This window comes from Heterodontus francisci, chromosome 18 (genome assembly GCF_036365525.1).
Source record: "Heterodontus francisci isolate sHetFra1 chromosome 18, sHetFra1.hap1, whole genome shotgun sequence".
Taxonomy (NCBI): domain Eukaryota; kingdom Metazoa; phylum Chordata; class Chondrichthyes; order Heterodontiformes; family Heterodontidae; genus Heterodontus; species Heterodontus francisci.
The window spans coordinates 60,497,050-60,514,260 of record NC_090388.1 but is presented as its reverse complement, the minus strand read 5'-3'; the positions used below and the strand labels follow the sequence as shown (position 1 = coordinate 60,514,260).

The window sequence follows — 17,211 nt, the reverse complement described above, 5'->3', positions numbered from 1 at the left end:
TTGAGGAAACTTAGGGATGGTCTGGTTTGTCAGTTGAAAATCCAAATACCACAGATAGATTTTCCTTTTTTTTAAAAAAAGGAATCAATTGTGAAATACAAGCTCACCACCACCTTCTCAAGGGCAATTAGGAATGGGCAATAAATGCAATCCTAGCCAGCGACGCCCACATCCCATGAAAGAATAAAAACTTGAAATGTATGGAATTTTAAAAAAGATGCATTCTCAATGTTTCAGCAGGAGCATGGCCCCCAGATCCTTTATCAAAATTACCATCAAAATTTGTTCGTATAATGGTGTATGAGGAAAAAAGCACAAAGAAAGGTTGGGTACCTTCTGCAACTTAATGCTATAGCCTTTGCAGCTGCACCTATCATGGGTTTATAATAATGCCATTTTTGATGCACTGACTTTATGGGGACTACACAGCTTTTCTGAAGTTTTTGGACAGCTTTTTATCGCTTCATAACAAAGATGCGAGAGCAAGTCTCATATACACACCCCTCAACACCCACCCCCTCCCAGACACACACACACACACCCCAAGGTTTAAGGAGTCTGGGACAGGGAAAGGGAAGGAAAAGGTCTGTCCAATAATGAAATGACAATAACACTCACCCAATCTGGGCCCCATCATTTAGAGATTAGAGAATTCAACGCGGTTTCACTTGTAATCTCTGCCATTTCTCCTTTATACTTTTCGGGGAAAAAAAGCCACTTGGCAGCAAACCATTTTACAGGCTTTTTTTCGTAACTTACATGTTTCCTGCCAAGAACACTGTGTAACCACAGACCACCAGCAGCCAGAGAGCATTCTGCCTTGACCTTTCACTAGTTATTACCTGGGGATTGTTAAGTACATCATTTCTACCCGTTGCTTCCATGATTGAGATTTGAGGGTTTTATCCATTGGGAGATTACAGTCACTTAACAGCTCCTTGATGCAGCTGTCAGAATCCAACAGCCTGAATCTCACCAGTCCACAATGGGAGTCAAAGCACCAAGATGTTACATTGCCAGATCCCATTTGAGAGAATAGCGAGAGACTGATGCCCTCGTAAAAGGGCACAGTGGCGCAGTGGTTAGCACCGCAGCCTCATCGCTCCAGCGACCCGGGTTCAATTCTGGGTACTGCCTGTGTGGAGTTTGCAAGTTCTCCCTGTGTCTGCGTGGGTTTTCTCCGGGTGCTCTGGTTTCCTCCCACAGCCAAAAGACTTGCAGGTTGGTAGGTAAATTGGCCATTATAAATTGCCCCGAGTATAGGTAGGTGGTAGGGAAATATAGGGACAGGTGGGGATGTGGTAGGAATATGGGATTAGTGTAGGATTAGTATAAATGGGTGGTTGATGGTCGGCACAGACTCGGTGGGCCGAAGGGCCTGTTTCAGTGCTGTATCTCTAAACTAAAACAGAACAATTACTGAACAGGCTGCCATATCAAACGCCTTCTTAGACAAATTCCAATGTGTTATGAAAGTGCTTCCACTTTTTAATATTTTTGAAGACTCATGTTTAAAAATTGTGGAAATTGATTCATTTGAAAGATTGAAGAGATTCCATAGGTGCTGGACTTTTTTTTTAAAGTCACTGGAAGAACTTGGGACTTTGTGTAAAAACAAACATTTACTGGAAGTCTCATGGCTTAAGCTAAGTAAACAGCAGGAGCCTTGATGACTATTGGAATTGTTTACAGAGAAGTGACATGTCAAGATTTATGGTGGTCAAGAGTTGGTTTTGTTTTTGAATATTGTTTTGGGTCAGTTGAGGGTCAGCCTGCTGAGAGAGAAGCCCCCAGCTCATCCTTTTTCCATCTCTGATAAAACCGGAGAATCCAGTGTGATAGCTGAAACCCCTGATGCAGAGATTCTCCTGGAACGCATGCCAGACTAATCCTCGACATCACCTGAAAAGAACTGCTCCAAAATATCCCAGTGACAGCCATCTACACGTATTTGGACACCAGAATAAAGGAACAGCTGGGACATCCCATATCTTATCCTTTTTTCGTCAAGAATTAACCAGGATTTGGCCAAAGTATTTTTTGTCCTTTTTGTAATGAAATCTCTACAGGGAAATAGTCTTTATTTTTTCTTTAACCAGTGCACGTGTGTTGGGTTAATTTCGAAAGGAAATTTCATATTTCAACCTTTGTGTTAATAAGCTTTGCATCTGCATTGAATAAGTCTGGTTTTATATTAATAATGTTGTTGATTATTAAAGAAACCCAGTTGGTGGATATTAATCTGAAATAGAGTATATAATTGGCCGTATCAGTAACTCGGTAGAGCATTTAAATATATGTTGTGACCCGTGGAGAAGTGGAACTAGAGAAAGACAGGGCACTGCTCCAGTCTTGGTCATAACAAATGTTTGAATATTTTCTTTTATTTTTATTCATTCATGGGATGAGGGCATCGCTGGCCAGGCCAGCATTTATTGCCCATCCTGAATTGCCCTTGTGAAGGTGGTGGTGAGCTGCCTTCTTGAACCGCTGCAGTCCATGTGGCTTAGGTACACCAACAGTGCTGTTAGGAAGGGAGTTCCAGGATTTTAACCCAGCGACAGCGAAGGAACAGCAATATAGTTCAAAATCAGGATGGTGCATGGCTTGGAGGGAAACCTACAAGTGGTGATGTTCCCATGTGTCTACTGCCATTGTCCTTCTAGGTAACAGAGGTGGCGGGTTTGGGAGGTGTTGTCAAAAGGAGGCTTGCCGAGTTGCTGCAGTGCATCTTGTAGATGGTACACACTGCTGCCACTGTGCGCTGGTGGTAGGAGTGAATGTTTAAGGTGGTGGACGGGGTGCCAATCAAGCGGACTGCTTTGTCCTGGATGGTGTCAAGCTTCTAGAGTGTTGTTGGAGCTGCACCCATCCAGGCAAGTGGAGAGTATTCCATTACACTCCTGACTTGTGCCTTGTAAATGGTGGACAGGCTTTGGGCAGTCAGGAGACAAGTTACCCTCTACAGAATTCCCAGCCTCTGACCTGCTTTTGTAGCCACAATATTTCTATGGGAGGTCCAGTTCAGTTTCTAGTCAATGGTAACCCCAGGATGTTGGTGGTGGAGGATTCAGCAATGGTAATACTGTTGAATATCAAGAGGAGATGGTTGGATTTTCTCTTGTTAGAGACGGTCAGTGCCAGTCACTTGTGTGGCACAAAAGCTATTTGCTACTTATTAGACCAAGCCTGAAATATTGTCCAAGTCTCGCTGCATGTGGGCACAGACTGCTTCAGTCTCTGAGGAGTTAAGAATAGTACTGTACATCACTCAGTGAACATCACCATTTCTGACGTTATGATGGAGGGAAGGTCATTGATGAAGCAGCTGAAGATAGTTGGGCCTAGGACACTGCTCTGAGGAAATCCTGCAGCGATAGTCTCAGGCTGGGATGACTGGCCTCCAACAACCACAACCATCTTCCTTTGTGCTAGCTAGGACTCCAACCAGTGAAGAGTTTTCACTGATTCCAATTGACTTCAATTTTTTGGGGGGGCTCCTTGATGCCACACTATCAAATGCTGCCTTTATGTCAAGGGCAGTCACTCTCACCTCACCTCAGGAATTCAGCTCTTTCCTCTATGTTTGGACCAAGGTTGTAATGAGGTCAGGAGTCAACTGCCCCTCGAAGAACCCAAATTGAGGTTTTGCTGAGTAAGCGTTGCTTGATAACACTGTCGACGACACGTTCCATCACTTTGCTGATGATCAAGAGTAGACTGATGGGGCAGTAATTGGCCAGTTTGGACTTGTCCTGCTTTTTGTGTACAGGACATACCTGGGCAATTTTCCACATTGCCGGGTAGATGCCAGTGTTGTAGCTGTACTGGAACAGCTTGGCTAGGGGCACGGCAAGTTCTGGAGCACAAGTCTACAGTACTATTGCTGGAATGTTGTCAGGGCCCATAGCCTTTGCTGTATCCAGAGCTTTCAGCTGTTTCTTGATATCATGTGAAGTGTAACAGATTGGCTGACGACTGGCATCTGTGATGCTGGGGACCTCAGGAGGCAGAAATTGATAATCCACTCAGCACTTCTGGCTGAAGATGGTTGCAAATGCTTCAGCCTGGTCTTTTGCACGGATATGCTGGTATCCTCCATCATTGAGAATGGGAATGTTTGTCGAGCCTCCTCCTCTGGTTAGTTGTGTAATTGTCCATCATCATTCACGAGTGGATGTGGCAGAACTGCAGAGCTTTGATCTGATCCGTTGGTGTGGGATCACTTTCCTTTGGCTATCGCATGCTGTTTCTGCAGTTCAGCATGCATGTAGTCCTGTGTTGTAGCTTCACTGGGTTCGCATCTGTTAGGTATCCCTGATGCTGCTCCTGGCACGCTCTCCTGCACACCTCATTGAACCAGGGTTGATCCCCCGGCTGGATGGCAACGGTAGAGTGGGTGATATGCCGGGCCATGAGCTTACAAATTGTGGTTGAATACAATTCTGCTGCTGCTGATGGCCCACAACGCCTCATGGATACCCAGTTTTGAGTTGCTAAATCTGTTCGGCATCTATCCCATTTGGCACAGTGGTAGTGCCACACAACACAATGGAGGGTACCCTCAGTGTGAAGGTGGAACTTTGTCTCCACAAGAATTGTACAGTGGTCACTCCTACCAATATAGCGTCATGCACAGATGCATCTGCAACAGATAGGTTGGTGCGGCAAAGGTCAAGTAGGATTTTTCCGTCTTGTTGGTTCTCGAACCACCTGCCACAGGCCCAGTCTAGCAGCTATGTCCTTCAGGACTCAGCCAGCTCAGTCAGTAGTGGTGCTACCGAGCTACTCTTAGTGATGGTCCTTGCTACCCTCAGTGTTTCTTCTAAAGGAGTGTTCAACATGAAGGAATACTGATTAATCAGCTGAGGGAGGGCAGTAGGTATTAATCAGCAGGACTGCAGCACAGCTGTTTGTCCTGATGCCTTGAGAACTCTTGAGGTCCAGAGTCAATGCTGAGGACTCCCAGGGCAATTCCCTCCCAACTGTATACCACTGTGCCACCACCTCGGATGGGTCTGTCCTGCTGGTGGGACAGGACATACTCAGGGATGGTGATGAAGGAGTCTGGGATATTGTAAGGTATGATTCCGTGAGAATGACTATGTCAGGCTGTTGCTAGACTACTGTGTGTGACAGCTCTCCTAATTTTGGCACAAGTCCCAAAATGTTAGTGAGGAGGACTTTGCATGGCTGATTGGGCAGGGTTTGCCTTTGTCATTTCCAGTGCCCAGGTCAATCCAGGTGGCCAGTCTGGTTTTATTCTTATTCGACCATGACTTGCGTGAAAATAAAAAGACATCTAGCATTTATTTGTACATGGTTGAGTGGCATTTCTGATTTGGGCACTGTATAAGCAGCGTTCTTCAATACAGCACAATTGACAGCTGAGGCTCCAATGTGCTGATTCAGGTGCTATGAAGGCATACTCTGGTTACCATGGAAACAAACAGTCTCTCCAGTTTGCTGGAAGGAATAAAGCTCAGCCACACAGCAGGGCCAGTGGTTCAAAAGATTGCAGATTGCGCAGAATGTCAGATCACCAGTTGGAGTAAGCTGTTCAATCGAAGGCAGATGATTTTTAAAAAAAACACATTTTGCATTAGTAACTTACATCCAATTAATGGCAGCAGAAATATAAAAGATGTATTTTAAAATCATTCCAACCTTCTCAGTCTGCCATCTTCTCTTACACCTCCTTGCAGTTTTCCTTCAGCTGCAGGTAAGGCAGCTGGCTGGTTGGAGCCAGAGACTTTTACAAAGGCTTCCAACTGCACCCTCCCCAAGTCAATCACACTTCTCACAAACTGGCAGAAGGCAGCACTTTGTGAAATGACTGGTGAGTGGTGGTGAAAATGAGGAATCGCCTCAAAAGAAATTGTTCTGCCCAAGATACTGGGTTTAACCATTAGCAGCACTCATTCATTCTAAATTATAGAATGTGAATACTGAGTACAATCTATTCACAATAGTACATCAAATGCACAATTAATTGTCCTTCTCTGGCTTTATTCATATAGTTCTCCTGTACTCAGCATCAAAGACCATTCCTGAAAGTGAGTCCTCATTTCACATCACCAAAGTATGAATTTGTGCAACACAATGTGTGCTAACATTGTGTTGCCCAGGGTCAAATTAAACTTTTGTTGCTGGAACTGCTCACCGAATTGACATGAACTCTCCAGTCTTCCAGTGCTTGTTCTTCTACTATCTTATCACATAACTCAAGCTAAAGATTAAATCGTAGAATCAGCCAATTTCATTTAATTGCAGAATCTTGTACCTCCTCTGCTATAAAAGTCACCAAATATGCAATATTTCACTAACCCTCTTCGCAATAGACAATCAGCATCGAACTTGTACTTGAGACTTTGGCCACCAACAGAATCTTTAGCCCTATCTTGAATGGCTCATAAAGGACCAAAGAGCAGAAAACAGCTGAACATATTTCTTAGCCATTAGTCAGCCACTACTACGAAGACATTCCATGGAACCTTCCTCTGTCAGCACAGTTATTGGAGATCAAGGCAGCCCTTTGAGAATGCCAATCAATAGTCAAAGGTTGGCTTTTATTCAGAACATTGTAGACTGACAGCTTGGCCAATAGGAACAATGTACATCTGAAGCATTCAAAACATGCAACTTCCTGGAAACAATTGGAACAGTTTGTGATTGCTTAGAGTCACCTGGCCCAACAAAAGGGCAGACCGTGAAGAATGTAGACTATCCCCTGGCCAGATAATGTAATGTAAACAGCAAGCAAAATATAAGTGACTAGCTACATCTCAAATAGGCAACACTATACAAATTATACTTCATCTTTTCATTGTGAAGCAAGTTCAACTCCAGCTCAGACTGATGGGAAACTTTTCTCCTATACCTGTCGAGAAAGACGTTCGGCTTGAGCAGGCTGAGCAAGTCATCTTGCCCTGAACGGTCTTTATTTGTCATGTCCCTACTCAGATATGGCTGGTGTGAGAAACAGGAATATCACATAGATGTTCATTTCTTTAAAAATAATTAACAAAAATATACATGCACTGGGTTAGTTAATTAGCAAGACCAATAACCACAGAAACTATTCTAACAACCATCGATGATGAGAATGTAATCAGGCTACTGAATTTTATATTACACAGCTCCAATCTGAAAATAACCTGGTCACAAAATTGGCTGGCAAGAGAAACAAAAGTCTTTTAGCACAGTATTTGTATTTAAAGCTTGAATGCATTTACTGGGAATCATACATATTGTCCAATGCTGAATAATTACAATTCAAAATGGAACTAATTAAAATCTATGATAGAGAGTTGTAGCCAGGCCCATTGCAATGTTCATGAATAATTATCAGAGTGCACTTATTCCCTGGGCAATTACTACAGAACTGCATTTTCGGCAGTACTGAATAATTTGCTGCTTTTACTGGATAGGGTCACAGTATAAGGCAGCTGCTTTCAGGCAGCATCAGTCTCTGGAATTAACCCCACTTGCTGTCGAGCTGCACCCACAACTTTGATCAGCAGGGGAATCTTATGATGCCACAGATGGTGTACCTGTCACAATGCTTGGTATAAAATAAAAAGCAAATTCAAAGCATTCCAGTGAACGCTGAGAGCTGGGAGGGAGGTCGCGGGGTACAGGATAAGAGTGAGCAACCCTGGAAACGATCCCTGGAGTTTTTTTTCATGACACAAGCCAAAATTGTTGACCCTGCTCCATCATCCAGTATAAAATCCTATTAACTTATTAGTGTGCCTGCTGCTCCATGATGTTGTGTACCATCAATCAGCAAGCACCGGCTCCTCCCCACTATACAATTTGCATCAATCTCCTCAGGTTGTTGGTGCCATATTCAACTGGGATAAATAGAAAATTACTGTTCTACTTTATGACTCAATAGTTTAAAGTGAAAGCGATTTTTAAAAAAAATCACATTTGAAATGCCAAAGCTTTTTAATCTAAAGCAGCATAAATTGCCACACGGAGATGCACAATGCTTTGATCGGGTTTCCAGCCTTTTTCTCCAAAAATATACTTTATTCATAAAAATTTGGGAAAAAATACATTACAAAACAGTTCAAAACAGTTCCAAGTTAACATTCCAGAAAGTGCAAAAGAAATCAGTTTCCTTCAATACAGAACGTGAGTTGCCTCACAACCCATTCCATTTTACATGCAATGTACATTTGCATTACACAGCAAAAGCATATTTTGGTGTATACAGCCCGAGGGGTTTTACACGGGTTCCAGCCCCTCGGTTCACTATAGCGGGAGGACCTTACACAGTGGTCTTTCCCCAATGAGCCTTTGCAGCGGATGCCCCAAGCTTTAGTGCGTCCCAAAGCACGTAGTCCTGGACCTTGGAATGTGCCAGTCTGCAACACTCGGTCGTGGACAACTCTTTGCACAGGAAGACCAGCAAGTTTCGGGCAGAACAAAGAGCGTCTTTCACCGAGTTGATAGTCCTCCAGCAGCAGTTGATGTTTATCGCTCCGTGCGTCCCTAGACTCCTGTGTTAGAGCTGTTTGAGATGAACCTCGACAAAAACCACTGCATCTCTTTCCACATCTGCTTTGCAAAAACACATTCCACAAGGAGGCGGGCAATGGTCTCTTCCCCACCACAGCCACCTCAAGCGTGTAGAGGGGGCGAGACTCCAGGCGTGCAGGAAGGATCTGACGGGGAGGGCCCTTCTCACCGCCAGCCAAGCTACGTCTTGGTGCTTGTTTGAAACTTCTGGTGATGAGGCATTCTGCCAAATGGCTTTGGCAGTCTGCTCGGGGAACCATCCAACAGGATTCACCATCTCTTTTTCCCGTAGGGCCTGGAGGGCATTCCGTGCATACCACTGCCTGATGGATTGGTGGTCAAAGGTGTTTTCCGCAGAAACTTTCCCACGAAGGATAGGTGGTACAGCACAGTCCAACTGGATGGAGCGTTCCGCAACAATGTGACCAGACCCATCCTTCGCAACACCGGGGACAGATAGAACCTCAGCACGTAGTGACACTTGATGTTTGCGTACTGCAGTTCTACGCACAGCCTGATGCAGCCGCACACAAAGGTGGCCATTAGGATGACGGTGAAGTTGGGTACATTTTTTCCCCCTTTATCCAGAGGTCTGAACATAGTGACCCTCCAGACATGGTCCATTTTGGATCTCCAGATAAAGCAGAAGATGGCTCGGGTGACTGCCACGCCACCTGAGTGGGGTATGGGCCACACCTGCGCCACATACAGCAACGTGATCGCCTCGCACATGATGACCAGGTTCTTACCCACAATGGAGAGAGAACACTGCTCCCACACGCTCAATTTATGCTTTACATTGGCTACTCGCTCATTCCAGGTTTTGGCGCACAACCCGGCCCTTCTGAACCATATCCCCAGCACCTTCAGGTAGTCTGACCTGACGGTGAAGGGTACAAAGGATCGGTCAACCCAGCTCTCAAAGAACATGGCCTCGCTCTTGCTGCAATTTACTTGGCTCCTGAGGCCAGTTCAAACTGGTCACAGATGCTCATCAGCCTGCGAATGGACAGCAGATCCAAACAGAAGACAGCGACGTCGTCCATGTACAGGGAGGCTTTGACCCGAGTGCCTCCACTGCCTGGGATTGTCACCTCTCTTATTCCCACATCCTTCCTAATGGACTCAGCAAAAGGTTCAATACAGCAAACAAACAAGACGGGAGAGAGGACAGCCTGCCTGACTCCAGATTGGATTGGGAAGCTTTCTGATTCCCACCTATTGATTGAAACTGCACTGCTGATGTTTGCGTAGAGCGGTTTCATCCAATTGCAGATTCCCTCCCCAAACCCCATTTTGGAGATCAGGTCCATCATGTATGTGTGTGATATCCTGTCAAAAGCCTGCTCCTAGGCCAAGCTGATGAGGCAGGTGTCCATCCCGCTGTCTTGTACATAGGCGATCGTATCCTTGAGAAGTGCAAGACTATCAGAGATCTTCCTGCCGGGTACAGTACAGGTCTGGTCAGGGTGAATCACCAACTCCAGAGCAGACTTGACCCAACTGGCGATGACTTTGGACAGAATCTTGCAGTCTACATCAAGTAGTGAGGTGGGCCGCCAATTTCTGATTTCCGCCCTCTCCCCCTTCCGCTTGTAAATGAGGGTGATGATGCCTTTCCTCATGGATTCTGACATGCTGCCGGCCAGAAGCATACTCTCGTATACTTCCAGCAGGTCTGGGCCGATCCAGTCCCAGAGTTGAATACAGCTTAACCGGTAAGCCGTTGCTTCCGGGTGTTTTACTCGTCCGGACAGACTTGACGGCCTTTGTCAGCTCATTCTGAGTTAGCAGTTTATCCAGACTCTCCCGCGTACTAAGACCTCCGTGATAGATGACAGGAAGGACTGGGAGACTGCGCTGTTTGTGGACTTCACGTCATACAGCCCAGCATGAAAGGATTTGCTAATCCTTAGTATGTCAGATTGTGATGACAACCCGCTAGGATGATCTTGCAATCTTAAGGAATTAAAGATTTTTTTAAACAGCATTCACAGTAAAAACATAACACAATCAGCAGAGCATATTTTGGTGACTGAGCAGCGAATATCAGAAGGATAGTGGACTCATCATTAGCACAAGGAAGTGATTCTATTGGATGAATGCTAGGGCATAATTTTCAGATCCTAGAGATGTGTTGTGAAATATTCCTTTGCAAATGGGCATGATAACAACACAAGATCATTAGACATGCTGACCACATCATAGGCTCTTCATAGAAGTGAGCACAAACAATAGAAGCACAGAATAAGAAAAGGCCGTTCAGCTCATCAAGCCCACTCCTTTCAAAAGGAACAGACAACTGTCTCTCTGATAGGCTGCACTGAACATATTAGAGACACTTTCACATCTAATGCTTCTGTAGTCTGCTCACAGGAAGGGAGTGCTGGTTTCCTCCTCCTGATAGCAAAATTACAGACTTTCAAAAACATCAGTCTATGAATCTACCATCAGAGTAAGGCAGCTACTTTTAGCAATAACGACATGCATTTATATAGTGGCTTTAATATCGCAAGGTGCTTCACAGGAGCATAATCAGACAGAATTTGACACAGAGCCACAAAGTGATATTAGGACAAGTGACCAAAAGCTTAGTCAAAGAGTTAAGTTTTAAAAGGAGTGACTCAAGGTTGTTGTTTAATCGGCTTCGAAAAGGGAGAACATCCCAGAGGAATTTTCTGGACCTGCAAAAGAAGCCAAGGTGATTGATTTGCAGACAGCTGCAAAATCTTACACAGGGTCTCCAGGAAAATTTAACTGATTAGAGTTTTGCACAGTACACAGATATGGAAATGCCTGCCTGATGATGGATAAGTATTTTGTTCCGTTTAATATCTATTAAGCATCTTTGAACTAGAGTTAAGAAAATTCCATGGGGACAGGAAATTAAGTGCAATTTTGGAAATGTTACTCAGACATACTGCTCTCATATCTTGTACACAAGAGAGATTTTGGTTCTCAGACACAATTGCTCCAATCAACACTTGTTCATTTAGTACAGAGAACCGAGGACCACCCTTAAACAATGAACAAATTAAACCAGTTTGTACTGCATGTATTATGTCCACCAAGCATGAAAATTGTTATTAGGGTTAAAAAAAATATATATTTTCTTTCCAGTCCTTAGGCCATCCATTGATGACAGGAAAAGAAAATGACCTGTTCTCTAGTCTTTGTCACTGTCAGGAGGTACAGGAAACAGCAGTATGGGACTTTCCAACTTAACCTTCTTTGGCAATATGAGAACCATTTCTTGATGAGCCACTTTCACCCATCAATATATTGCTCCATGTATGAACTACCTTTTAACAGGGAATGGACTGATCTGCCAGCAGGACACTTGCTGTAGGGCGCTTATCTCTCATATTGGAGGCTTGATTCTGAACCCTAGCCTGCAGTGACATTCCTACATGCTTCTTCTCAAATGGAGGAGGGAAGGAAGTTAGTTTAACTGCTTGTGCTAAACTGAATATTTAGGAGTTGAGAAATTTAACAGTTTCCTCCCCCGGAAGGTTTTACCAGAAGTTATCAATTCCACTGGGAGATTAAATTGGGCAGATCCAAATATTATACATAGGCTATTTGAAGGAGCAGGCTGTCTGGCAAATTCTCCAAGTAGTTTTTCTTGCTCCATATTTTTATTCTTTAAAATTATCAGATCAATTAACTAAAACTGAAAGACGAAGTACTAAAAGTGGAAAGTTCAGTTGACAGCAAGTTATTTGGTTGGAAAGTTTAGAAAAAGGCAGCCAGAACTAATGTAGAGGAAATTCCTTTAATTTACTCGTCTGCTGTGCCTACCTGCTTTCCATCACTGCTGTCTGCACCAACAAAGGTCAACTTTCGACGTACGTAGAACAACATGTCATCCTGTCTTGAAGCCCATTTCTCCATGAAGTAAGTCGAAAACATCCAGGTCCAAAAGACAATCCGATCATCTTTGAAACAGCCTAGTAAGCAAATAAATGGTCTAAGTAGAAGTCTGAAGGTGAAACGGTCATTTGTGTAAGTAACTTCTGCCAATACAACTGCAAACTCTTCTCTCCCCTCCCTGGAATGCTGTTAGCACAATAGAATACACAGCTCTCGACCCATGGCTCAACCTTTTCTATAAAGTAGACCAAACTATTTGAAAGATACCAGTTCTTTCAGCAGTGATAGGCAGGGATTCTGCTATGACTTTTCCCTCCCTACTTGAAATACTAGAAATATCTATCAGAACATATTATTGTCTGAAAATAATTCTGAACACTGTAGGACTGCCATGTTCAGAAAAGTTGCTGGCTTACCATTCTATTATTGCAACTGTTTGGCTTTTCTCTATGATGATAGGAACACATGTAAGTTAAATTTAATAATACACTTCCTAAAAACATGTTGCTACTGAAATCAAATATGGTTAAGTGCTGACTCAATGTGCAACTCAATTTCAGTTCACTTTCAATAACTATGGGACTGCTATAGGCAGTTTCACAAACAATTATTCGTGTTCAGCATCCAAGAATAAACCTTTGTAACCCATGTAAACCTACAACAGGAAGTCAGAAATTTTTGGATCCACAATAGATATTAAAAGGCAGTTTGATGTTGATCAAAATTGCAGCAGCAATGATTTATAGCTGTCTGAAGTTAAATGTGATATGAAGGCAATAGTTGTCTTATAAAGCACCTTCATTGCAAAGGTCCATGCCACTTCAGGATGCAGGGAAGACCTTGGCTTTCCCATAGCATCACATCAACACAACTAATTTCTTTAATATTCCAAATTTAAACTACAAAAACTGCATTTGTACTTTTTGCAGATATGGCATTTGCTGCAATAAGCAATGACCAGGAAGAGTTCAAAGATATTTTTAGGGCTTTATCATTCCAATAAATTGAGCCTTTGCAAATTATACGGCCATTAGCTCACAGCTGGATGTAAATCGCAAAACCTGATACTTGGTATTAATGGGCTCAGGTTTGCATCTTTGAGTAGATCTGTGTGTTGATAGATAGGACACTGGTGATGTGAGGAAAGTGTGTCAAGCAGACTTAAGTACTGAAAAACACACACTATATTAAAGCTGATATACTTCTGGTTAAAAAGTTAAAAATGGAAGTAATAAATTAGAAATCAACTGAATGTCAAGAACCCACTGCTGTTTCCAGTTATCAAACAAAGTTGTTATCGAAACCTCCAGTGGGCAGGGTACTATAGAAGTTTGGTGGCTATTATGAGCTATGCCACACATTCCACAGCTAACAAGAGCAATAGAAGCTGACAGCTTCTCCACAAGCATAATCTTACTATTCTGCAGTTGTCAGTGGAAGGCTTACTCCGATCAGAACGCATGATAATGACTATTCTGATGTCCTCTATCACTAACGGTGTCCAGTTTCCTGGCCGTCTCCTCTTCACCATGGACATCAAATCTCTGTACACCTCCATCCCCTACCGTAAGGGCTCTCCGTTTCTTCCTTGAATGCAGGCACAACCAATCCCCATCCTTCACATGGCTGAACTTGTTCTCACATTGAACAATTTCTTCAACTCTACTCACTTCCTCTAAATAAAAGGCATTGCTATGCGTATCTGCATGGGTCCCAGCTATGCCTGCCTTTTTGTGGGATATGTGGAACATTCCTTGTTCCAGTCTATGGAGGTCCCCTCCCTCACATCTTTTTCCGGTACATTCATGACTGTATTGATGCTTTTCCTGCTCTCGCCCTGAACTGGAAAATTTAATCAACTTTGCTTCCAGTTTCCACCCTTCTCTTATCTTCACATGGTCAATCTCTGGGGAGAGGCTAGGCTAACAAATATTCACTAAGTGCACTGATTCCCACAGCTACCTCAGCTACACTTTCTTAATGCTGCCTCTTGTAAGGACTCCATTCCATTCTCCCAGTTTCTCCAACTCAGTTGCATTTGTTCTGGTGATGCAACCTTCCATACCAGGGCTTCAGATATGCCTATGGTTTAAATCAAGAGACGTTATTACAGCTGAAGAGCACAGTTAAGAAATTCACTTTTAAAATATTTAACATCCAAATTAATTAAATAGAAGAGATGGCTGGGCAGGCGATGTGCTGCAGCTGTAGTATGTGGGAGCTGGTGGACGTCGGTGCAATCCACGGTGGCCACATCCGCAAGTGTTGGCTGCTCGAGGACCTTCGGCTCAGAGTTGATGAGCTGGAGTCCGAGCTGCAGACACTGACATCAGGGAGGGGGAAGAGTTACCTGGACACTGTTTCAGGAGACAGTCAGAACCGTTAGATTAATTTCATCCAATCTGGGTCATGGTCAGGGACAGGAGTATGTGACTGTGAGTGAGGCAGGTATGGGGATCCAGAATTTAGCTTTGGAGCAGCCTCAGCCAGTGCCCTTATTCCAATAGGTACAAGGTTCTTGCTCCTGGTGTGGTCAAGGGCACAGACTGCAGGGAGGATGAGCGAACTGACTACAGCACCAGAACTGACCAAGACTGGGAACTCAATATTCAAGGGTATTCGACGTTCTGGAAAAATAGGCAAAAAGGAAAAGGAGGTGGGGTAGCTTTGTTAATAAAGGAAGGTGAGTAGTGATATAGGTACAATAGATCATGATGTGGAATCAGTTTGGGTGGAAATAAGCAATAGCAAGGGGAAGAAGTCGTCATGGGTGGGAGTCGTCTATGGAGCGCCAAAGATTTGCCTCACTGTAGGACAAAGTATAAATCAGGAAATAATGGAGGCATGGAAGAAGGGTGCTACAATTGTCATGGGTGATTTTAATCTGCATATTGACTGGACAAATCAGACTGGCAGAGGAAAGATGGAAGATGAATGTGTAGAGTGCATCAGGGATTGTTACTTAGAGCAATACATTGCAGAACCTACCCGGGAACAGGCTATTTTAGATCTAGTAATGTGTAATGAGGTAGCATTAATAAGAGATATTGTATTTAAGGATCCTCTAGGGAGTAGTGATCACAACATGGTAGAATTTCAAATTCAGTTTGAGGGCAAGCAACTCGGGTCTCAAACCAGCGTCCTCAACTTAAACAAGGGCAATTACGGAGGTATGAAGAAAGAGTTGTCTAAAGTGGGCTGTGAAAATAGACTAAGGGGAAGGTCAGTGAATGAGCAGTGGCAGACATTTAAGCAGATATTTCATAATGCTCAGCGAAAATTTATCGCGGTCAAAAAGAAGGACTCGATGAGAAGGATGAACCACCCTTGGTTAACAAAGGCAGTCAAGGAGAGTATCCAGATCAAAAACTAAGGCATACAAAGCAGCAAAAACGAGTGGTAGGCCAGAGGATTGGGAATTTTTTTTTTTTTTTTTTAGGAACCAGCAGCGGATGACTAAAAAGCTAATAAAGAGGGAGAAAATTGATTATGAAAGTAAATTGGCAAGTAATATAAAAAACATCAAGAGCTTCTACATATGTATACAAAAAGAAAGAAAGGGAGCAGCTAAAGTGAGCGTGGGACTCTTGGACGATGCAACCAGAGAATCGATAACAGGGAACAGGGAAATATCAGATAATTTAAACCAATATTTTACATCGGAATTCATGGTGGAGGACATTATAAACATCCCACAGATATCAGATTAGCAAGGAGCTAATGGGAGGAAAGATCTTGTAACAGACTCTATCACGAGGGACAAAGTATTTGACAAACTAATGGGACTAAAGGCAGACAAGTCGCCAGGACCTGATGGTTTGCATCCAAGGGTTTTAAAGGAGGTGGCTGCAGAGATAGTGGAGGCATTGGTCGAAATATTTCAGAACTCACTGGATTTCGGGAGGGTCCCAGCGGATTGGAAAACCGCTAGTGTGACGCCCCTGTTCAAGAAGAGGGGGAAGACAAAAAGAAGGAAACTATAGGCCAGTCAGCCTAACATGTAAAACAGTGGTTTACTTGTACTTTTTAAATTTAGTGTACAGTATTCACTGACCACAATGCGGTCTTCTCTACATTGGGGAGACCAAATGCAGATGGGGTGGCCACTTTTCAGAACATCCCTGCTTGGGCCACAAGTGTGACCCTGAGCTTCTGGTCTCCTGTCATTTTAATTCTCCACCTTGTTCCCACTCAGACCTCTGTCCTCAACTCCTGCAGCTTTCCAATGAAACTCAATGTAAGCTCGAGAAACAACACCTCATCTTTCGATCAGACACGCTACAGTCATCTGGACTCAACACTGAGTTTGTCAATATCAGACCGCAAGCTCTGCCCCCATTAGGTTTCCTTTTTGTCCGTATTGGTTTTACTTTGTTTTTCTTTTATTTGCTTTCAGGTGGCAGCTGTTCATCATTCTGCCTTCACACCTCTTCTAGACATATCTTTTGTTTCATTACTTCTCCCATTGCCACTTCCTCTGGCCTTGCACCATTTGTCATTTAATCTCTTCTGCCTTTCACAGACTTTCTCTTTTGTTTGTTTTTCCCACCCTCCTGCCCTTCACTTGTTTAAGACCTTTCACATATCTAACTTTTCTCAATTCTGATGAAAGGTTATCGACCTGAAACATTAACTCTGTTTCTCTCTCCACAGATGCTGCCAGACCTGCTGAGCATTTCCAGTATTTTATTTTTATTTTATATTTCTACCATCCACAATATTTTACCTTTGTTTCGTGATAATGACTGTGGTTACTAGGGAGCAAATGAGTCAATTTTAAGAAAAAAAGATTCCAAAACATTCATATTG

General features: G+C 43.4%; 1 protein-coding gene across 5 annotated transcripts in view; it reads right to left on the bottom strand.

Moving 5' to 3' along the window:
- The window catches only part of kiaa0930, a 131,144-nt gene that overhangs the window by 64,625 nt on the left and 49,308 nt on the right, over positions 1-17,211 (bottom strand). For all 5 annotated transcript variants that reach the window (XM_068050824.1, XM_068050827.1, XM_068050825.1 and 2 more), the window contains exon 2: positions 12,331-12,479. In XM_068050824.1, coding sequence (XP_067906925.1) covers positions 12,331-12,479 — 149 coding nt within the window. The remainder of the gene's footprint in view (positions 1-12,330; positions 12,480-17,211) is intronic.